The sequence below is a fragment of the Bacillus rossius genome, chromosome 1, assembly GCF_032445375.1.
Source record: "Bacillus rossius redtenbacheri isolate Brsri chromosome 1, Brsri_v3, whole genome shotgun sequence".
Lineage (NCBI taxonomy): Eukaryota > Metazoa > Arthropoda > Insecta > Phasmatodea > Bacillidae > Bacillus > Bacillus rossius.
The window spans coordinates 235,209,767-235,233,565 of NC_086330.1; the positions used below are offsets into that span (position 1 = coordinate 235,209,767).

The 23,799-nt window shown below is 37.4% G+C and overlaps 1 protein-coding gene across 3 annotated transcripts in view; it reads left to right on the forward strand.

Moving 5' to 3' along the window:
- Window positions 1–23,799, forward strand: part of LOC134527378 (mRNA cap guanine-N7 methyltransferase) — an 88,893-nt gene that overhangs the window by 54,861 nt on the left and 10,233 nt on the right. For all 3 annotated transcript variants that reach the window (XM_063360014.1, XM_063360013.1, XM_063360015.1), the window contains one exon: window positions 6,581–6,722. In XM_063360014.1, coding sequence (XP_063216084.1) covers window positions 6,581–6,722 — 142 coding nt within the window. The remainder of the gene's footprint in view (window positions 1–6,580; window positions 6,723–23,799) is intronic.

Here is a 23,799-nt window from a genome sequence, read left to right on the forward strand (position 1 = left end):
TATATGAATATTTCAAGAGTAGGTAGGCCTAACAAAATTTATTTTCGTAACGTTCTGTTTATCTGCTTAAGAATGCACAAAACTGTTAAAATATCGTACGCCCTACCTGCAATGTACTTGTACATCCATTGACGAAGTTTCGGGTCATCCAGTTTTTAAATCGGGATTTTTGCTTCGATAAAAGCTCGAGTTGTTGACATAATGAACTCATTCTTGTCAAATTTTGCTTTTTTTGCGGTCAACAAGGCTGATTCCAGCGAAACTTGCCTTATTGCACAGGATTGTTGACATTCCTTGTTTTTGTTATGCGAGGCACTGTTTTTTTATGTGTTTCAAGCACGTGTCTTTCCGTTGCCACTCTATTCTAACGTTGCAGTACTTGCACATGAGAATTTTTTGCACTTTGTCAAAGACGTAGAATCCTTCGCTCGCAAACTCCGCCGCCCTGTCAAATACTGTCTCAACCATTTTAAAATCAACGTTTTACAAAAAGAAACAGAGCAAAAACGTTCGATTACATCCACGCCATTTTAACAAACTGTGGCGAGTGGCGACTCTGGCGAGGCGATAGCGCAACACGAATACGACTTCCTAGACTATCGAAAGTCGTTAACATTCGATTATAATCGACTACTGTTATCGAGTCATCAAAATACGGACGTTTAGCTATTTTCAGTGTGTTTTTTCTTAATTTTTTCGTGATTTCTACAAGTAATTGATAATTTCGCGTTTTTAAGTTTATGCATATTAATTACGTTAATATTTCGCGATTTTGCGCATCGCGAAAAACACCTGTCTCTAACTATTATTTAAAAAATGTGATATGTGAATTTTGTAAATTTAATTTTTCGTTGTTTTATCCTAAAATTTTATTCAAGTTTTATTTAACTGTACTTAAAATGTATTTAGTTTAGGGATGGGCCGGTCGAATCCTCGAATCCTCGAATCCCACGGAATCTCTAGTATTCAAAAGATTCGAAATACGAGGGAAAAGATTCGGGATTCGATGAAAAATATTGAGGTAAATGTAGTACTTTAAAAACTTAAATGCTTACAATTTACTTGGCCTGTTTACGTTTTCCTTGGAACACATCCTATTGAGGTACAGTAAAACCTCGTTAATACGTGATGGTCGGGACGGAGATAATCATGGATTACCGAATTTCACGGACTAGCGATTAAAAGCCCGGAAGGTCTTGTCAAGCTTCTTAGACACCGGCGTGCAGCTGGGTTAGGCCAAGGTCATGTGACGTAATATCTCCCGAGGCCTACTGCGCCTTGGCAGGAGATGGATAAAAAATAGTAAATTCCCCATTATTTGTGATAATTGGCACCCGCCGATGCCCGGATAATTAAAATCCTGTAAAAAAAAAATAAACCCGGATAATCCGTTCACCGTAAGGGCCGGCCGTCTTCGAATTAGTGGCTCGACTTAGAAAAATACAGCACTGCCAAGCCATTAGTTCACGGTCATTTACAACAGCGGAAGAGAGAAAGATAAGATCGTGCTGACCTTGCACGCCCCCCCCCCCCCCTCCCCCTTCACCTTCGTACAGCCGAATGCCAGCAAGACACGTCAATCGCCAGGCGCGCTGCCATGCGTTGGAGGGTGGAAACAAACAAAGGGAGACGGGAAGCAGAAGTCAGGACATCCCCCTCAAGTTTAAAGAGTGACAAATGTGACAGATGAAAGGGGGGCGACACATAGGGTCGGTACAAGCAGCGTTGCAGAGTTTGGCGGCCCACGCGATGGCTTGCAGTGTTTGCCGGCCGCCCGCGGCATGCATGACGTTAATTTTAAGCGCTGACAATTTTTACCTTTCTTTTTTTCTGCTCTTTTTAATTGTCCCGGATTATCCGATTCCCGAATTAGCGCATCACGAATTAACGAGGTTCTACTGTATTGTACTTTTAATTCGTTATTTTATAAAAAATTATGAAGCGTGTACTGATTTGGGAAACTTACTTTATATTCATGAACATGGATGCATTGTCACTACATTGTCATTAAATAAGGCATAAATCACAGATGTATTCTCAGAATATGCTAAAAAATAAAATAAAGCACATTTAGGATCTAGACTAGTAACATGAATCTTGTTTTTTTTAATAACTTTACCGAGAAATCTGTTACTTAGTAATACTAATACATTCAAACTTCTCTGAAACGACCCCTCACGGTTCCCAGGAATAGGGTCGTAATAGAGGGGGGCTCGTAATAGATGTTTTCCGAAATTTTCAGTTGATTTAAACCCCCCTCCCCCCACCAAACCGCTACTCGCTAAGAAACCAGCCGTACAATGGTAGGATGCTGTCACTCACAATGCTAGACGGCTTTGCTTTAAACCCACTTCAACCTTCATGACAAGTCCGTCGCCCTACAAGCCACCTCTAAAGAAAATGTGTCAAAAGACAGTTTATTTTTACTGGTTAGTTTACATGTACGTTTTCTGCTTGCCGTAGTTAAATACACTATAACCCCGATGTCACGAGCCCCGGATTTAACAAAGCAGTGATTTTACGAATACATTCTCGGGAACCGTCAAAAAATTGGACATTTTGACCAAAAGGTGAAAATCAGAAAAGAAAAAAAAAACGAAATCAAATGAAACATCATTAAAATCTGTTAATTTTAACACACAGCGTATTTTTGTGTCGGCTTTAATACTTCCAATAATGTTCATGTAAGAATAACAAAAAAATAATGGGACATTTCCTTTAAAAATATGGCAGAGGTAGGTTCCGTAACAGTAACGGGATGGAAATTTACCGTCGCTGTCAACAATTCTTTGACCTTGAGTTGTTCATTTCTCCGGAGCGGTCGCTGAGAGGGTTTGTATCTTTAAAAAGACTGGCATCACCGTTGCTCTCGACGGGACTGATGATGATGCTATTTGGGAAGATAGCGATGACGACGGGAGCAGCGATACAGAGGACGGTGACAGCGACGAGTCTGAAGTCAAATAGAACTGCTTTGTTGAGCAAGACTGCTACATTCTTTAGTCACTGTCTTTTTTTTTGTGACGTAAAGTGTTGTTAAAATGCAGAATACCTAGTAGAAATTTTGTAAGTGCTACTACAGTGTCAATTTTTTTAGGTATTTAAGTTAGGTAGTAATTTTTAATGTATGTAAATTTTTCAACATGTTTATCTAACATCGCATTTGCTGAGAGGCTTTAATTTTGTTTTCGTGTAAGATATGATACGCAACGTAAAGAAAACGTCAGCTGTAACAGAATGGACATACATAAATTCTTACATGTCAGGAAGACAAGGCTCTGCTTTGTGTTTGTTAAAAATTCCTGCTTAGCCTTTCCCACGCTCTACACTCCTTCGCCCGCTTCAGTCAAGCAGGGCAGGAGGGGACTCGCATGCACAGACGTCTGCCGGTAACTTTTTTATACACACAGTGGGCAAGGGACAGGGAGGGAGGCTCGCCGGTGCCGGCGAATGCAGACATTAGACATCTGCCCCGTGCCGTTAGTTGCCATCTCAATGAAAGATAAAGATTAAAAAAATATCTTTTCACGCAAAGTGTTTATTTTGTGTAGGCTGGCTGCGGCTTCTGAACGTAAGAGCGCACACGCGAGTGAGAGAAGAAAAAAAAAAGAATGGCATCTTCCACTAATCGCCGGCACCCAATTATTTTGACACCTGTCACATTTCTCACGTCCGCTGCGGAGGGTCGCCAGTCACCAGCGCTCTGCGAAGTAGTGTGCCGCCGTTAATATTTTTCAACTGGGCCGAGGGAAGGGTGCCAATTTTACGAAGCAGCGATTTTACTAATGCAATCCGCAGAACCGTGAGCATACTTAAAATCAGGGTTCTAGTAAACTAATTATGAGAGAACAATTTTTTTACTCTACACAAAACATGTAAAATTTTTTTTTCGGACTTCACCTCATAATATCCGCACCCCATTTTTTTTGTCATAAATGTAGCCAAATTACTGCGGACATTATGCAAGTAAATACGGTATACACTTAAGTATATACTGATCAAAATCATTCAATAATTGCAACAAATGTGGTGTATATGTAATGTAAAATAAAAAAAGCACCATGTTCTAATTATTTTGAGCTAATAGCAGTTGAAGTACAAATAAAAATGTTATTTCTTTTAATTACCATCACTTTTGACAGCTTAACATAACAGATTTAAAGTAGAGCTTGATTGGATAGGGAATTTTGGTTTGAAAAAATTTTGGGCTGGAAAAATAATTTTCTGCTGAAAAGAGAATGGGATCTATTCAAGGTTACAAGTTTCAAAAATAGTGATATTTTTATTGCCTCTGCCCAAATATAGTGATTATAAATTGATGGAGGCATGTAATTTTAATAAACTGCAAAATACCAGAAAAGTAATTTTATGATAACCCAAAAAATAAATCAAAAAGTCTAATATGCAGAGTAAATCTGAAATTAGCTCATACAATAGAACCCCAATTTTACATTTTTCACTTTTAATGTTTTGCTGTTATTTGCACAATTTTATTTTGGTCCTGTTTTAACTTCATTTGACTCAATGCAATTAATTCCCATTGATTACAACGCCCCTACAATCTGATTCCCACAATTTATGCTATTTGTTAATGCTATACCTGCATAGATTTCTTATTCCCATGTTTTCATGAACATTGTGCCCATATGAAGATAATACTTAAGTGTGAAATACCAAATCCAAATATTGTTGGGTCCACTAGTGCTGTAGTTCTTGGATTTTTCAATGTGCTCTTCCATTAAAAATGATATTGACCGGTTGCCAACACTGGCCTAAAGAAAAGGTTAGCACCGTGATGCTAGCGCTATAGTGTAAAGAAATCCCAACTGTTCATCAGTAACTTATACATAAAGTATTATGTACAGTTTATACTTATGATATTCATCTTTGGCAACGTTCGTTAAAAATACATGGTCATTAATCAATTTAAATGTCAATTGGCATAAAATTTTGTCTCTACTGTGTGTAATAAACTGAATTTTTATCTATACATATTTTATCGAGATGGTTGCATGTAAAAGACGGAAAACATTTTCAATTGATGAAAAACTGAACATTTTAAAGTATGTGAACAAGCACAAAGGTACTCTTGTTTCATATCATCACAGTTCTCTGAGCAAATAATAACTTATTTGACATTTCCCACATTTTACAACATTTTCAGACACCCCCTTGAATATTGTAAAAAGAGGGTTTCTACTGTATGTTCACTTTTAACTAGTTATTCACTAGTTTTAGTTATTTGTGACAGTACCCATTTGGCAATGTAGCGAAACCTCATTAAGTATCTCACTATAAAGGATTTCTCTCTTAAAAGTATATATTTTCAGGTTCCAACCAGTTGTTTTACATTTAGTAACAGTTTAGTATAAAGTAACTTCATTAATACTAAAAATGTTGGTTTTTTTAGGTACGTTGTAATAAGATTTCACTGTATTACAAACACATTTACATCAAATTTCCACTCAAATCTGGTATTTTTATTTACATTAACATAGTTTATTTTGCTCCCGAGTTGTGAGTGGCAACGGTTATAGTGTCATAGATAAATGCAACAAGTAAGTAAATACTATGTGAACATTGAGCAGTCGTAACTATCATTTTTAAACATTGTTTTAACTAACATGTTCATATTTTGTTTATAGTTCCCGTATTTTTTTTATTGATTTTTTCATGTTTGTTTACCTTTTTTTATACCGCTATATGTTAAAAAACAAATAAATATTGTTCTTACATGTTTTAAAATTTAAATAATCCCTATTTTTTTTTATTGTGGACAGATTCGTTCCAATACCTTTTCATGACGTTAGTGAGGTATCTTTATGTGTTGTATGTTTCAAATGCTGAATTAAGTGCTTGTTTACGATCGATCGTACCTGTAAATGGTTTCATGCCATGTTTTTTTTTTTGATTTTGAGTTTGAACTGCTGAATATGGTGTGTTTTTAATCATTTACATGTATTGACTTACATTAAAATGCAGTACTTTCTTAAAATATTTATGAAAAAATTGGCACATTGTCATGTATACTGCTGGCTGCAATAAATTTAGGAAACAGGGAAGAAGTAATTTTCAGCCTAATGTTTCGGGAAAAGTACGTTTCCTTTTTTTCCTGAAAAATTGGGATCTTGCCCAGCTCTAGTTTAAAGCATTAAGGGTCCTCATCACTTGGTTTTATTTATCAGGCCTTCATCTGACAGAGAGGGAGAATTACAGGCTGAGTTACTAATACTTACTAAGTTAGAGCCATTCTATCTACCTATATGTGTTTTTAATGTTTCTAAGCTGTGAATAAGTTTGAAACTTTTTTTATAGTTTAATAAATTTTTTGTAGGTATGTTGTGTTGTATTGATTTTGCTTTGATTTTCATGTTAACCAGGGTTTTCACTGTCTCTTATCTACTCCAGTTCCAATTGATTGGACTATACTGTATACTGCCTTGCTCAATTTTTTTATGAAATTTTTCTCTACACTCAGTTTGTTGAAAAATAAAGGCTAGCGTGTTAAACTTATTGTGTGTGGAGTGTTTACTGGGTTGTATTGCTCGTGTAGTGAAGGATGTTGTTATGACACATGCAGACGTACCCGCCCTTCCACGAATCCCCACTTCTGGGGAAGATCCCGGATGACTATGAGCACGTCGAGCAGTACATGCAGCGGTGCATGGAGCGCGGCCATCGCCGTGTTGGCACGCTGTCCCGCTCCGAGTGGGAGGCCGCGGGTGAGCGCACACTCCCTTCTGTGCCTGTGGTCATCGCAGATAGACCACAAGGTTTGATGACAGCATGTTGCTTGGGTTCTTGATTTAAACAAGCAGCGTCATTCTCTTTTTAAAGATTAGGTATGAGCCAATCAAATCCTCAAATACCATCCAATATTTAGCATTAAAAAATTTTATATTTGAGGAAAAACATTCAAAGAAAAATATTTGAGGAAATGTAGTAAATTCCAAAATTTTAAATAAATACTCTGAATTTCTATTATGGTTCCCGATATAGTTATGTATGTGTATTCTTACAATATGTTTCTATGTAAATAAGTTTTACAATAGTCTTAGTTTGGAAAACGTATATAGTGAAACAAACATAAGGGGTTTATTTCTTGTACAGTATACAGTAAAACCTCGCATAACGAACTCCTTTATAACGAAATCCTCGCCATAACGAAACAGCAGTTACGTCCCGCCAAAACCCTATGTAACCTAATGTAATTTGTACCTCTAAATAACGAAGTTTTTTTTCACAAATCCACCAAAAACACCCGCTATAGCGAAGGAAAACAGAAGTATCTTAAAAATATTATGTAGAATCTTAATACTTTTTTTTAATTTGCTTCGTAAATATATTACTCTTCGGCAAATAAACAATACCGCCGCCATCTTACGGTTGACCATAGAGCTATTGACGTACTGAAACGCACTTCAAGCAATAAAACTGCAACACCAACATTAACGAACAAAAAAAAACGCTTTAGATTAGAGCTGGGCCGATCACCTATTTTGCCGATCATGCCGATGCCGATCATCTGCTGCCGATCTTGCCGATCTTCTGAGCCGATTAGAGCCTTTCAAGTACCTCTGATTACACGTTGCTTTTGACGGATCACTATAAACGGTGAAATATTCCCAGACAAAACTACTTTTCATTGACATGATTACTTAAAAATCACGACATCATAAATTTCACGGACTAGAGATTATACAGGTAAGCCCGGAAGGTCTTGTCAAGCTTCTCAGACACCAGCGTGCAGCTGGGTTAAGGCCAAGGTCATGTGACGTAACATCTACCGAGGCTTACTGCGCCTTGGCAGCAGATGGATAAAAATAGTAAACTCCCCATTATTCGTGTTCATTGGGACCCGCCGATGCCCGGATAATTGAAATTCTGTAAAAAATAAATAAATAAATAAACCCGGATAATCGGTTAATGGTAAGGGCCGCCTTCGAATTGTTGTCTCGGCTTAAAAAAATACGTCACTGCCTAGCCATTAGTTCACGGTCATTTACAACAGCCGAAGAGAGAAAGATAAGATCGTGCTGACCTTGTACACATAAATTTTGGGTAGCTCCCCACCCCCCTCCACCATTCGACCAGCCGAATGCCAGCCAGACACGTCACTCGCCAGGCGCCTGCCGTGCGTTGGCGGGCGGAAAGTAACTCAGCAGCACGTAAAACAACATTCAAACAAACGGGAGACGGGAAGCAGAAGTCAGGACATCCCCCTCAAGTTTAAAGAGTGACAAATGTGACAGCTGAAAAGGAGGGGGGGGGGGGCACACAAAGGGTCGGTACAAACAGCGTTGCAGAGTTTGGCGGCCCACGCGATGGCTTTGCCGGCCGCCGGCCCGTGTGACGTTAATTTTAAGCGCTGACAATTTTAGCTTCTCTTTTTTTCTGCACTTTTAAATCGTCCCGGATTATCCGATTCCCGTATTAGCGCGTCACGGATTAACGAGGTTCTACTGTGGGAAACAAAACTTTTCATCAACCAGGTTTTTATACAAAAGAAAGTTAAGCTCTATTTCCCGCTAAACAGGATAAGAATATTAATTTCGCTAAACAAAACTTTCAATTTGCCATATTTAGCGAGAAAAACCTAAATAGATGAATTCCCGAAGAGTAGTTGTTTACTAACCACGAGACTACTAGCGCCATTAATCCGTACGAATTCCGTCGCGCGACGCGTGTCACTCTAATCTCTGGCGTCACGTAACCAACCTAAACAACAGTCGCCATTCGCCATTCCGGTAATATTAACCATAAATGGTAAACAAATACATAGTTTTCGGTTCGTAAATGATAAATAACTTTGCAAATAGTATAATGGAAAATTATTTTACCGAAAGTACCGTAAATATACGTGGAAATTGATACTTGGGTATGTAACTGTTCAATGTTTATAAAACTTACGGTATTTGTTTACTTAATTGGTATATTTTTTTTGTGTGTGGTTAGTTTTAAATTATTAAATCCTATTATTTTTCGATGAATAATCAAATTTTCTTCCCGAAAAGTACCGTAAACAAACATGGAAAGTTGTTAGGTATAAATAATTATTCAATGTTATAAGTTTGAAGTAAGAGACCAATGATCGGCTCAAATAATCGGCTACGTTTTGCCGATCATTATGATCGGCAAAATTAACAAAATCGGCCGATTATTACGATCGGGGATCGGCATCGGCCCAGCTCTACTTTAGATTAATCAATGTTCCAAACAGTGCTGGAAAATTTGTTTCGCATTCCTTTACAAACATTTAGTGTTCTGTGAAAATGTGTGATCGTTTGTTCGTTTATCACTGCATGTAGTGAACACCGATAAGAGATAAAGAATTTTTGGAAGTGCTTTTCACCTAAAAATCATCGCAGTTCGAGTTGTTTTCAACGTTCGATGAAACAAATTTTACTTAACGTGTTTTCTTGATTAGAGGTTAGTTTTTACGAGTTTTTTCTCCTGATTAATTAGGTTATGGTTAGACAAACCACGTGCGATAATTTTTGACAAGACATAACCTTCAGTGATTTTTTCAGACAATGGAAAAAAAAAAAAAAAAAGGAATGCAATACCTCTTACCACAAAGTTGGAAATTTTGTATGCTGTTGACCAAGGAAGGAAAAAGGCCGACATAGCCAAAAGATTTAACATCCTGAATTCAACTCTGTCAACTATTATTTCTGAGAGGATAGATTTGGAAGGAAATGCCATTCATGGTGCTGACAGGAAACGGCAAACAACTTCCAAAAACGAAGAATTATAAAAGAAAATGTTCAATTTTTTAATGGAATGTAGGTCAAATAATGTACCTATCTCTGGGTCGATTCTTCAGGAAAAAGCCAAATATGAGGCTCTAAGAATGGGAATTTAATAATTTCCAGGCTTCAAATGGCTGGCTACAGAGATTTAAGTGTCGGTGGAACTTAAGTACTCTGAAGACTGCAGGCGAAGAAGGATCAGTTGATCCAACTGTGTTAGAATCATGGCAGGTGAAGCTACAGACACTCACAGCAGGATATTCTCCTAGTGATGTGTTTAATGCTGACGAAGCAGGCATTTTCTTTAACCTCCCAGACAAAACACTTGCCCTGAAAAGGAAAAAATGCCATCAAGGTAAGTCCAGTAAGGAGAGATTTACTGTTTTGCTGTGTGCAAACTCTGATGGTTCAGAGAAATTGACACCGCTGGTGATTGGGAAATTTTCTAAGCCTCGATGCTTTAAAAACATTAAGCACCTATACTGCACCTACAAAAATAACTCCAAAGCTTGGATGACTTATTCCTTGTTTAGAGAGTGGTTATTTTCTCTGGATCCTCGTATGGGAGCTAAAAATAGAAAAATTCTACTGTTTCTCGATTGTTGTACCGCTCACAAGCTGGATGACATATAATTGAGAAATATCAAAGTTGTATTTTTCCCTCCAAATTGTACCAGAAAACTCCAGCCACTGGATCAAGGAGTTATTTCTCAGCTGAAGCGAATGTACAGACGCCAGCTTGTGCAGTACTTGCTACGGCAAGTGGAAATTGGGAAAACGTCCAGCATGAAATGGAACATTCTCCAGGCTATGCAGCGCCTGTGCTATGCGTGGGACAACATTGAAGCAAAATCCATTTCAAACTGCTTCCGAAAGGCAGGGTTTCCCACTGCAGAACACCAGCTACCTGACCTACAAGATAGCTGTGAGGATGAGTGGATGGAACTTCCACAAAACCTTCAATGTGAGGCCACATTCCAAGATTACGTTGATGTGAACAGTGCCTTAGAAACGTGCAGTTAACTGGCAGAGCAAACCAATGATGTGTCACCTCAAGTAGATTCAGTTGAAGAAACAACAGAAGAAACAACCGAAGAAGAAATGACACGCCCATCCAGAAAAGAAGTGAATGGTGCATTGGACATTCTTGAAAGATTTTTTTTGACATCTGAGACAAATACTGCAACAAGTGCTTCAAATTTAAAACAGTTGCGAGTTCTCGAAAGTGTTATTACCAAGGAACTAAATAATCATTCGAAACAATCATCAATTACTGACTTTTTTACAAAAAAGTAATATGCAGTGAAAATTTGTAAACTGTCAATTTACAGTTCCCAATAGATTTTTCCCTTTAATTTACAATATACCGTATATACCCGAATCTAAGACGACCTCGAATCTAAGACGACCCCCAAACTACAGCCTCATGTATTCAGGAAAAAAAAAATTTATTGTATTAAACACATGCCAACAAATTAGATACAAAATTGAAAATATGAATGTTACAAAGGATTTCAACCACCACTTTGTACATAAACTGTTGACAGTTTATGTACAAACAGAAATAAATAACTATGTATATGGCTGGTACTGTAACTGTTGGAAACTGTTAGTGTTTCATTATGCTGATGCATCATCTTCATTGTTATCATCTTCACTGCTGTCGACTTCAGCTTCAATTTCATCTTTCTCCCACATGACACTATTTTCACTGCCATCCAATGCATTAGAAATGCAACATTTCTTGCAGCAATTTTTGGCAGAGTTGTTGTTTCCACCGCCGCACATTAACTTCTGAAATGCTGTATTTCCTTGCAGCAGCGTACTTTATTACCTAAATCTTGAAGTTTTTGTCATAGCATTCTCTTTCCTTTTTAGTAAAACGGCTTGCATACGTACCTCTAGTTTCCAGGTGGTCAGCCATTTTTACATAATAATTTGTGTTTAAAATGTAAATAACATAACTCGTGGAACCGTTTGTCCAACTGAAAAAAATAATCACAGCAAGGAAGTACTGTATAACCTACATTAATGTTTTTGTACAAGAAACTAGTCGATAAGATGGGCTCCATCTTATGCTATAAAACATTCCAAAAACATAGGTCATAACATGTGCAGCCAGTAACTACTGCACAACCTGAAAACATTAACCCAAAATAAGTATGTTTACCTAAAAATCAGTGTATCTGAATCTAAGGCGACCCCTTTGTTTTAAATTATAAATTATGGTAAAAATTGTCGTCTTAGATTCGGGTATATACGGTATGTACAGAAGTAAAATGGGATTGATTGGTTTATACCTACTTATGTATCATTTCTGAGACTTTGTGGTACATATTTTTATGGAAGTACATTATTTATACGGTACAGTAAAACTTCTCTGAAACGACCCCTCACGGTTCCCAGGAATAGGGTCGTAATAGAGGGGGGGTCGTAATAGATGTTTTCCGAAATTTTCAGTTGATTTCAACCCCCCTTCCCCCCCCCCCCCCCCCCCCAACCCGCTACTCGCTAAGAAACCAGCCGTACAATGGCAGGATGCTGTCACTCACAATGCTAGACAGCTTTGTTTTAAACCCACTTCAACCTTCATGACTAGTCCGTCGCCCTACAGGCTACCTCTAAAGAAAATATGTCAAAAGACAGTTTATTTTAACTGGTTAGTTTACATGTACGTTTTCTACTTGCCGTAGTTAAATACACTAGAACCCCGATGTCACGAACCCCGGATTTAACGAAGCAGTGATTTTATGAAAACATTAAGGGAACCATCAAAAAATCGGACATTTTGATCAAAATGTGGAAAACCGGAAAAAAATTAAAAAAAAAAAACTAGTGATGGTTCGAATCCCATTTTTCTCGAATCCGAATCTCGAATCCGAATCCCAAACAGTACCTCGAATCCACCCCTCGAATCCGAATCCAGTTCTCAAGGGTTAATTATAAAATAATTTATAAGTTAAAAGAAAAAATTAAACATTATGCAGAATTATTTAACCCTTTAAATTTTTATTTAAAAAATTAAGGATTTTGACATGGTCTGGGTCAAGACGATTCCGTTTTTGGTCACATATGTTTCCTGCAGTGCTGAACAAACGTTCAGAGAACACTGTCGCAGGTGGTGAACACAAATATTTTTTGGACAGTTTATGTAGCCTGGGTAAACATGCAGACTAAGTTTTCCAGTATTCGAGGATGTTTATTTCTGGTTTAACTGTAGGATCACATAAGAATCTGGTCCCTTCATCAATTACTGTAGAATCCGACTTGGTGGATTTAAGGCATTCAGGCATTATCTGTGAGTACAGTGATTCATGTATCCAGGGAAATCGGAAAACGAAATTCAACATCCGATGGAACAATATTTTGTAGTTACCAACTTGACATTTGTTTAAAGTCCCAAATGAAGGTAAACGCTTTCCTGAAATATTTAATGGAAACTGAAAGGCGCCATCTTGACTTCAATGGTTTTAGGCCATAAGAAATATAGTCGTGCGTCTTTTAAAATTAAGCCTCACTAAAGCATAGTGATTAACATGCCCGAAGTTAAAAGTGACGGGGTGTTTTCTCTAGTTTACCCATTAAAATTCTTTATATTAATATTAGTTATTTTTTATGTTGCTCAAAATGATTGGCTAACAAATTCATTGGTTGGCCATCATGGAATTCTCAGATAATAGATATTTTAACGTTGGTAGTCTACACAAACCAAATTTGGTCCTAAAAAAATTCATAAAAAGAATGTGTATCAGAATATTTAAAATTGAATTGGGATTAAAATAATAATTGTATAATGTATTAATTTTTGTCATTCATTATTTCATTGATATTACTACATGTGCGACCATAACTTGTGATGAAAGTCGGCATTATTGTTGTATTACTAAGAAACAAATATCTCGGTAAAGTTATTTAAAAAAAAAAACAAGATTCATATTACAAGTCTAGATACTAAATGTGCTTTATTTTATTTTTTAGAATATTCTGAGAATACATCTGTGATTTATGCCTTATTTAATGCCAATGTAGCGACAATGCATCTTTTTTCATGAATACAAAGTAAGTTTCCCAAATCAGTACATGCTTCATAATTTTTTTTATATTATAACGAAATAAATGTACAATACAGTAGAACCTCGTTAATCCGTGATGCGCTAATTCAGGAAATGGATAATCCGGGACGATTTAAAAGAGAAGAAAAAAAAGAGAAGTATAAATTGTCAGTGCTTAAAATTAACGTCACGCGGGCCGGCTGGCAAACACTACAAGCCATCGCGTGGGCCGCCAAACTCTGCAACATGGTTTGTACCGACCCTTTGTTTCGCCCCCCTTTCAGCTGTCACATTTGTCACTCTTTAAACTTGAGGGGGATGTCCTGACTTCTGCTTTCGGTCCCTTTGTTTGTTTCCACCCGCCAACGCATGGCAGGTGCCTGGCGAGTGACGTGTCTGGTTGGCATTTGGCTGTACGTGGGGGGGGGGGGGAGGGGAGTGGGTGCAAGATCTGCACAATCTTATCTTTCTCTCTTCAGCTGTTGTAAATGACCGTGAACTAATGGCTAGGCAGTGCTGTATTTTTTTAAGCCCAGACACTAATTCCAAGACGGCCGGCCCTTACGGTGAACGGATTATCCGGGTTTATTTTTATTTTTTTTACAGGATTTCAATTATCCAGGCATCGGCGGGTCTCAATTAACATGGGGAGTTTACTATTTTTTATCCATCTGCTGCCAAGGCGCAGTAAGCCTCGGGAGATGTTACGTCACATGACCTTGGCCTAAACCCAGCTGCACGCCGGTGTCTGAGAAGCTTGACAAGACCTTCCGGGCTTTTAATCGCTAGTCCGTGAAATTCGGTAATCCGTGATTATCTCGGTCCAGACCATCACGTATTAACGAGGTTCACTGTACCTCAATAGGATGTGTTCCAAGGAAAACGTAAACAGGCCAAGTAAATAGTAAGCATTTAAGTTTTTAAAGTACTACATCTACATCAATATTTTTCCTTGAATCCCGAATTTTTTTCTCTCGAATTTCGAACCTTTCGAATACTAGAGATTCAATGGGATTCGAGGATTCAAGGATTCGACCGGCCCATCCCTAAAAAAAACGAAATGAAAGATCATTAAAATCTGTTAATTTTAACACACAGCGTATTTTTGTGACTGCTTTAAATCTTCCAATAATGTTAATGCAAGAATAACAAAAAAATAATGGGACATTTCCTTTAAATATATGACAGCAACGCGAGTGGGCGCACACGAAGCTCGCCCGGCTGGCTGGTGGCAGCGGCTTCATGACGCATAAGCTCACCCCTCCCTCCCCATAGTAACATTCTTCAAGGCTAGCTCATACCTCCCAAACACACACCATCTAGTGTCCTCCCTTATAACACCCCAACTTCGTTCTCCTTTGGAAAACCTTCAGTGAGAAAATGCTAATTTCACCCTCCCTTCTCCCGTAAAATTGGGCTATAATGAGGGAGGGGTAAGATCGTTGTAAATATTTTCGGACCCTTGCTTCCTCGCCAAACACGCCCAAAAAAAAGTATGTCAAAATATGTCACTTTTCACACCAAGTTCGAGTTCAGTCATCTCTGGCAAGGAATTTACAAGCTTTCAAACTTAAATATAAATGTATTTTAATAGCAAGGGTCCTATGAAAAGGAATATACCGAATAAAATCAAGCTGCTGTCACCAAACAAAGCATAAAAATAAAACATAACATCTCAATTCATAACAAGATTCCTTATAACCTACACGTATTGCCGGATGTTTTCAGCCTGATCCATGCAAGTTCTTTAGCCACTTTTGAATGAAAACAACTGGCGGGCCAGTGTTGTGCCCTGTTTTGTGGACACATAAAGCTTTTATCAATTTGCTGACTGTTTTAATATATTTTTACTCTCGTTAAAATGAAGCAGATAACATGATTGTTAACAAGTACAAGCAGCATCCGAGATCGGCAGCAGCGCACGGTACAGGAAGAGGGTGAGGAAGAGCGAGCGAGCGGCCGACTACCATGTTCACACGCTGCGGCCGGAGGGTTTTTCCTTCATTGTATTAATAGTAATTAATATTTAATGGTATTTTATTTAATAAGTCATAATACACAAAATCGGGGAAAAAAAAGAAAAAAAACCTGCATAAGTCATCAACAATAGTTCACAAATTCAAGCCAGAAAATATACCAAATCGGACTTCAAAAACTAAGCAAACATTGTCAACCGATAGTAATCAAAATCAAGAGAAATCCAGCAGGTAGCTTTGCCTTAACTGCGTACCACACTAGACACTCGCAAAAAGCTAAACGTAAACACGTTGCCACAAAAACCTTTATCTGCACCCTGCCGGCAAAGGGACGTGGAATGGGGGTTGTCAAGCGCCGACAGTGGTCGACAGGAAGTGGTATCTATTTTTAGATATGCGCTGCCTACAGCAGTACAGCACTCGGCAAGAGAAATGCAGTAACACGTTACTCACCACAAGAAACTTATTTTCTGTGCGATATTCTTCTGATTTTCGGCAATTTTTTCACGGTTCCTCGAAATGGGGTTGTAATAGAGAGGTGGACATAATAAATGGGGTCGCAACAAGAAGGTTTTACTGTTTATATTACTATTTATTACTTGAGTACGTGTTTGTGATGAGTTCTGCGCAAATTATGACAGTTACAGCTATACATTTTTTCTATTATATGAAACCTGTTAGTTTTTTATTTACCTCGTTGTAAAGAAACCTCACTATAACAAACACACCCAAAATCAGTCCTTTCATGTTTGTTATACTGAGGTTTTACTGTATTTTTTAACCATTTAGACCTAGATTCAGATTCAAGGGGTAGATTCAAGGTAATATTTGTAATTTGTGTTTTGACCCACTACTAATTAAAGTGCTTATTACAAATTAATGAATGACTGAAGGCATTAGAGATCTGAAAAATTTATGATTGCGATTAACTTGAAAAATAATGTGATTTATATGCTTTGAAGTTCAAACGTGATTTTCTCATTTTTAAAATTCTTTTACACCAATTCCTACAAAAAGAATCTTTCATTTTAAAAATGTTATGTTCTCACGACTAGAAAAATATTCTCAAAAATGGTGCATCTTAGAGAAAAATTACTTAGATGTATACGTAGAAAATTCAAATTTAATTATGAACAACAAATATTCATATACTCTGCAGTGTGGCTGTTTTGTACTTCTTCCGCTATAACTCCAAGCACGTCTAACTAGGGGTGTGCGGGATCCCGACACTTCGGGAAAAAAGTCGGGAAAATAGGCTTCCCGAAATGCCGGGCAAGAATTTTCTTACTCCCGTATATTTAGGGAAATTGTTTAAAAATTTACATATGTCTACTAATCACGTAAAACATGTTTTATATAAATTCAAACTGTTTTTATAACAATATTTGTTATGGATTCGTACATTTTCGAAGAGTTTCGGTCTATTTCAGCGCAAAACATCTTTTAAACGTATGCCGATCGTAGCGAAAGCTGTGGTGTGCAGTGAATTATGATAATCGTTTACACTTTGGAATAACATAAACGTGCATGGAGTACATTTACATATTGTATGCATTCATAAATATATTTCTTCAAGAGTACACATTTGCAAGATACGTGAATAGTTTTATAACGTTTTTGCCATCATCATTGAACACTTAACCTAAAACCACTATGTGTACATAGACGAAAACCGAAAACTAAACACATGCGCAATCTAACCTTTTCGCCAAAGATATAAGAAATACTAGACTTGCGTTATGTAACGAAGCGTAACCTTTCTCATTACTTAATAGCAGTGGCGATGTAGAGAACTGTATTGGCACTGTGAAAAATATGCAATCATGTAGTTTTACACCACTGCTCAAGAGTATTTAAACATCTATGATTTTGCTTTGGGAAAAATAAAATAGTTGTTTAGTTTCGCGGGCTTTGTCGGCTGACGTTACGTTTTTAAGGCTTGTGCAAAGTATCTGTTCCTCATTTTCGGTACTGTTGTATATTAAAACAAATAAACTAGCAGCCTACAAATAATGGAGGTCGCAACCGATCAGCCTGTTACTTGTAAACCTAAAGGTGTTTGGAAGTACAGTAAACTCTCGATTATCCGTGTTAATTGGGACCTTCCGATGCCCGGATAATTGAGTGCCCATAAGAAAACCCGGATAATCCGTTTCACCACTTAAAAATGGTGTATTTACTGGCAAAAGAGTGTCTCTTCAGTAGAATTCTATGAGTACAAGCAAAGGCTTTGTATACCGTGTCCCAGCTTATTGGACCGTAAACAATACTGGCACTGTGTTGCCACCATCCTTCTCCTGTCCCCTTTATTGCTACAGGAGGGAGAGCGGTGGCAGTCCCAACTCAGCATCTCTCTCCACCCTTTTAACGACCTATTATCCAGGGTCACTACAAAATAAGTGTCTGAACTACAGCACAATATTATACACCTTTTTTTCCCCCTTCCAGCTATTGCATTTTATTTTTCTACCTCGCGCGGCAAGATATTGTTTCTTGTTAATTCCGCCTATTAAAATTAAGATGCACTCGCGGCGTAGCTACACCCGTCATTTTTTTTACAACTTCATAAAAAAATCAAGCACGGATAACCCGAAAACCGGATAATCCAGGCCCGGATAATCGAGAGTTTACTGTATTTTGAAGTCTGACAGACAGTAAATCCCTGGCAAATTGTGTCTCGTGTGGAAAATTTTTGAGATGCGAGCATGGTAGCACGTCTGGATTACTAAGACATCTCAATCAACATCCCTCTATAAGAAAAGAATTTGAGGATGCTAAAAAAAATGAAGTCGCCGCTGGAAAAAGGGCAAGTGAAGCAGACACAAAAAATAGCAGCAAAAAACAGCTAACTTTGCAAGAAACATTTAAATGCAAATGGCCATCTTCTTATCCACGTGCTGGGAAGTTGACCCACGCCATTGGAGAATGGATCGCGAGCAGCTTCTTGCTGTACAGTACAGTTGACAATTATAAATTTCATAAGGTTATTGCAGTTGCACAGCCACTGTACAAAGTACCTTCAAGAGTTACTTTCTCGCGAACAGTAATTCCAAAAATGTATGTTGACGCTAAATGTAAAATAAGTGAGGAAATAGCTCAGGCACTTGCCAAAAGTGACTCTGTTAATTCAATGGCTTTTACTTTTGATTTGTGGACATCAGGCAGCAATTCTGCTTATATGTCAACCACTTGCCATTTTATTGACTATTCATATAGTAATATGAAAATATATTGTTTGGGGGGATATCACTTTCCTGGTGGCCACACTGAAGTGGCAATTTCTGACAAGATTAGTAATGTGTTAAAAGATTGGAAATTAAGTCATTTACACATCCTATTTATGCAGTCACAGACAGTGGCAGAAAAATTTTGCTGGGAATTTCATTGTGTAATTCCATCAATTTTGAACAGTTGCACTGTTTCGCACACACCTTACAACTTGCACTTAGTGATGCAAAACACAACGCAAATAGTATGGCTTCAATGCTTAAAAACGTCTGTTCAGTTGTTGGACATTATAAGCACAGTGCAAAATCTACTGGAGAGTTGCATGTAGGTCAACCTCCTGTCCAAATAATTCAAGACTGTGAAACACGATGGAATTCAGAATTCCTGATGCTTGAACGATTGCTAGCATGTAAAGATTCTGTGTCACAGCATATCTGTGCCCAAAACAAAATTGACAATTTAACTGTTTCTGAGTGGACATTAGTTGAGGGATATGTTGAAATTCTGCAGCCCATGCACCAGGCTACCACTGAGTTATGTGGTGATAAAACGCCAACAGTATCAATGGTCATACCAGTTCTGTTTTTGCTGAAATCATCACTTGAACGATATATTTCTACAAACACTAAAATGCCATACTCGAGTGTTGTTTCATTTGCAAAATTGCTCTTACAGTCTATTAAAACTAGATTTTTTCTTCTGTATGATCGGAAAGAACCATACTATTCTGCCATGTTGCATGATCTACGGTTTAAAAGTGTTATTGTACCACAAGAAGAAAAGTGTCTTGCAATGGAGCATTTGAAATTAAAAATTCCCAAAAATGACGATACACACAAAATGGGTGAGTTGTGGGTTTTTATTTGCATTCTTTTTAAAGCTACCCACCCTCCAGTTTTAAAATGTGGATCATGTTCTTAGTTAAAAATGTTATTCTTATCAATCCAATAATTTTGGAAATATGTTCAACACAAAACTTAATTTCAGTTGCACACAACCCAAAATGTAGAAATTTAGTGATTTATCCTTACTATCCTTACTAATATGTATTATAAATGCGAAAGTTACTCTGTCTGTCTGTCTGTCTGTTTGTTACCTTTTCCCGGCTGAACGGCTGAACGGATCGTAATGAAATTTGGCAAGGAGATAGATTATATCCTGGGGATGGACATAGGCTATCTTTTGTCTAAAAAAAATAAATTTTAAACGGGTTAAAAAAATATATCATAATTTTATGTAACGTGTGTCATAGATATACAAACTGTTAGTGTCATTCCTCTATGTCTGCCGAGCAATAGCTTTCAAGCCATTACGTTACGTTTTGCTATTGTAAGGAACTAAGTAGAGAGTAAGAAAAAAAAATATCTTGACAGTTTGTAGTGTCGCCATATTTGCTTCAGTTTTCAATACCGTTTTTGTATATTACAATTTAAATTATTTTTTTTACAGTACCTACTTATAACTTATTTGCAAGGAGTTTGGTTTAGTGTTTATAATTTATCTGCTGAGCGTCAAGAGTCTTAGGGCTACTGAGACCGAAGACCAGAAATATTTATCAATTATGTAATATATTGTTGAAAAATTTGAGTTTTACTATTTCAGGTAGGTCGATTTTTTTTATTAATTATAATAGTTACGTGTAATTGCCATCTTCCTTTATTTCATATTAAACATTATGTTTGGTTGAGTGTGAGATAATTTTATTTATGTATGTTTTAATTTCATTTATTTTCTTATATATGTATATATATATATATATATTCTTACCTACCTACTTCTATTAAATTTCAGGTGGATGTTAACATTGTCATTCCAGTTGAATAAATTTTTTTGACAAATTAGTTGTTATTTATACTTTTTGTTTCATTTTGGACTATGTTTTTTTTTACTTAATTCAAAGATTTGTGGTGTGTACAGGGAGTGATATCTCTATTAATTTCTATACTCCTTTGGATAAGCGGAATATGGCCACCACAGTTTTACATATCAACAAATCCTACAAATGTTTTAAACATTATGACAAATAAAAAATAGTTTCACAAACATCCTTAGTTTTTTTTGGTGTGTATAGTTTGAAGTTTAATATTATGTATGTACGTAAATTCTTAAACATAGAGTTATTTATTAATTTATTTAGAAAATTATTCATAGGTAGGTAATAAGTTTTCCTTTATATCTCTTTCGATTTGGAGTGTTTCCGAGCCATTCAGGGTCCTCAACATCACCCCCCCCCCCCCCCCAGGTGGTTAAAGCCCCAAAATTTCGAAAGTTTAAAATTTTTAAAAAATCTTTCTCTTTCGATTTTAAGCGTTTTCGAGCCATTCAGGGTCCTAGAACCCCCCGCCCCCCTCTGGGATAAAACCCCAAAATTTCGATAATTTTAGGAATTTCAAATATCTATTTTTTCGAGATGGAGTGTTCCGAAACATTCGAAGTCCTGAACCTCCACCCCCCTCCCTTTTCTCAAAAGTGAAAGCCACAAAATTTCGAAAAATTGGAGAAAATTTTATTAAAATTAAGTCATTACGAACTAAAGTGTCCGGGGCATGGTGGAACTTTTACCCAAAGTCGACTTCGCACCCAATTTTGTGGGAGGGGGGGGGGAGTGCAAAACTCCAAAATTACGTCAAATTTCAAAAAATTCTTAAGTTTAAGTATACTTTTTTACTATTTGGAGTGTTTCCGAGCCATTCGGGGTCCTCAAACTACCCTCCCCCCACAAGGAGTCAAAGACCCAATAATAAAAAAATTTCCCAAACTTTCGAAAACCTATTCTCTTTCGGTTTGGAGTGTTTACGAGCCATTCGGGGTCTTCAACATCACCCCCCCCCCCCCCCCTTCTCAGGGGTCAAAGCCCCAAAATTTAGAAAATTTAAAAAATCATTCTCTTTCGATTTTTAGTGTTTCCCTGCCATTCAGGGTCCTCAAAATAACCCCTCCCCCTCTGGGGACAAAGCCCCAAAATCTCGAAAATTTCAGGAATTTCAAATATCATTTCTTTCGAGATGGAGTGTTCGGAACCATTCGAGGTCCTGAACCTCCACCCCCCCTCCATTTTCTCAAAATTGAAAGCCACAAAATTTCGAAAAATTGGAGGAAATTGTATTAAAATTAAGTCATTACTAACTAAAGTGTCCGGGGGATGGCGGAACGTTTACCCAAAGACGTGTTCTCCAACAAATTTGTGGTAAGGGGTTTGGGGGAATGCAAAACCCCAAAATTTAGAAAAATTTCTTAAATTTAAGAATACTTTTTTTTACTATTTGGAGTGTTTCCGAGCCATTCGGGGTCCTCAAACTACCCTCCCCCCACAAGGAGTCAAAGACCCAATAATTAAAAAAATTCCCAAAATTTCCAAAAACCTATTCTTTTTCGATTTGGAGTGTTTTCGAGCCATTCGGGGTCCTCAACATCACGCCCCCCCCCCCCCCCCTCAGGGGTCAAAACCCCAAAATTTAAAAAATTTCAAATATCATTCTTTCGATTTTTATTGTTTCCCAGCCATTCAGGGTCCTCAAAATCACCCCTCCCCCTCTGGGGACAAAGCCCTAAAATTTCGACAATTTCAGGAATTTCAAATATCATTTCTTTCGAGATGGAGTGTTCCAAACCATTCGAGGTCCTGAACATCCACTTTTCGCAAAAGTGAAAGCCCCAAAATTTCGAAATATAAGAATATATATAATTGGATTTTGGTATGTATGACGTCGATAAAATCTTACACCGTTTGACCGATCGCCATGAAAGTTGGCACATCAAAGTGTTTTTATCATCCATTTTTTTTGTAACTCGCCGCTAGATGGCGCTGTAGCGCATCAACTTCTAAACCTTTCAACCGATCGCCCTGGGTAAACAGAAAATCATAGGTCACAGATACACAAACAGTAATTATGTGTCATTTCTTAATGTCCAACACACTGGACATATCGCTATCCATTTTGCTGTAACTTGCGGACAATATATCACCCGGTGTTCAGCCCGGGCAAAGCCGGGTACTGCAGCTAGTTTATTATATTTCCTTTTCTCCCCAGAGCATGCTTCGGAATCTCAGCCATCCAGTTCATCATTTTGGGCAGAATTTGACAATTTGGCTTCATCACAACACCCTGCTGTCAACCAGGAAGTAGAGGGGTATTTAAGATGCCCAACTATTTCATGATCAATTTGTGCACTCACCTGGTGGAAAGAAACAGGACAGCTAGTGTTTCCAAAACTAGCTGCTTTGACTAGACAGTACCTGGGCATTCCAGCTACCGAAACCTCTAGCGAGAGAGTATTTTTATGTACGGGAAATATTGTTACAGCACATAGGGAGAAACTTACTACCGACCACGTTGAAGAACTGATTTTTCTTCACCAAAACAGAAAAGAACTTTGAAGTGAAAAACTTTTTTAATATATAATAATAATAAATATAGCATTTAGATTAACAATGAAGGATTCAGAGTATTTAAGTTTAATTTGAAATGATTCCTTTGATACTAGGGTTCAATATCAGAGTCAAATATTTGCTCTTTTTTTATTATTATTTTGATAAAAATTTTTCCCGATCCCGTCTCGTTTCCCGCGGGAAAAATTTATTTTTCCCGAAAATTTCCTGCAGTACAAAAACCTATTCCCACACACCCCTACTTCTAACCCTTCACTTAATGTGCTGACAGCTGTGGGATGAGCTTAGTAAAAAACTAAATGCTCTGTTTGTAAACTGCGTCACTTGTGCCACTTTGACTGCCTCCTAAATGGGCAAGGGTGTGAAAGATGACAGGGTAACTCTTTGAAATGTGTTTAGTG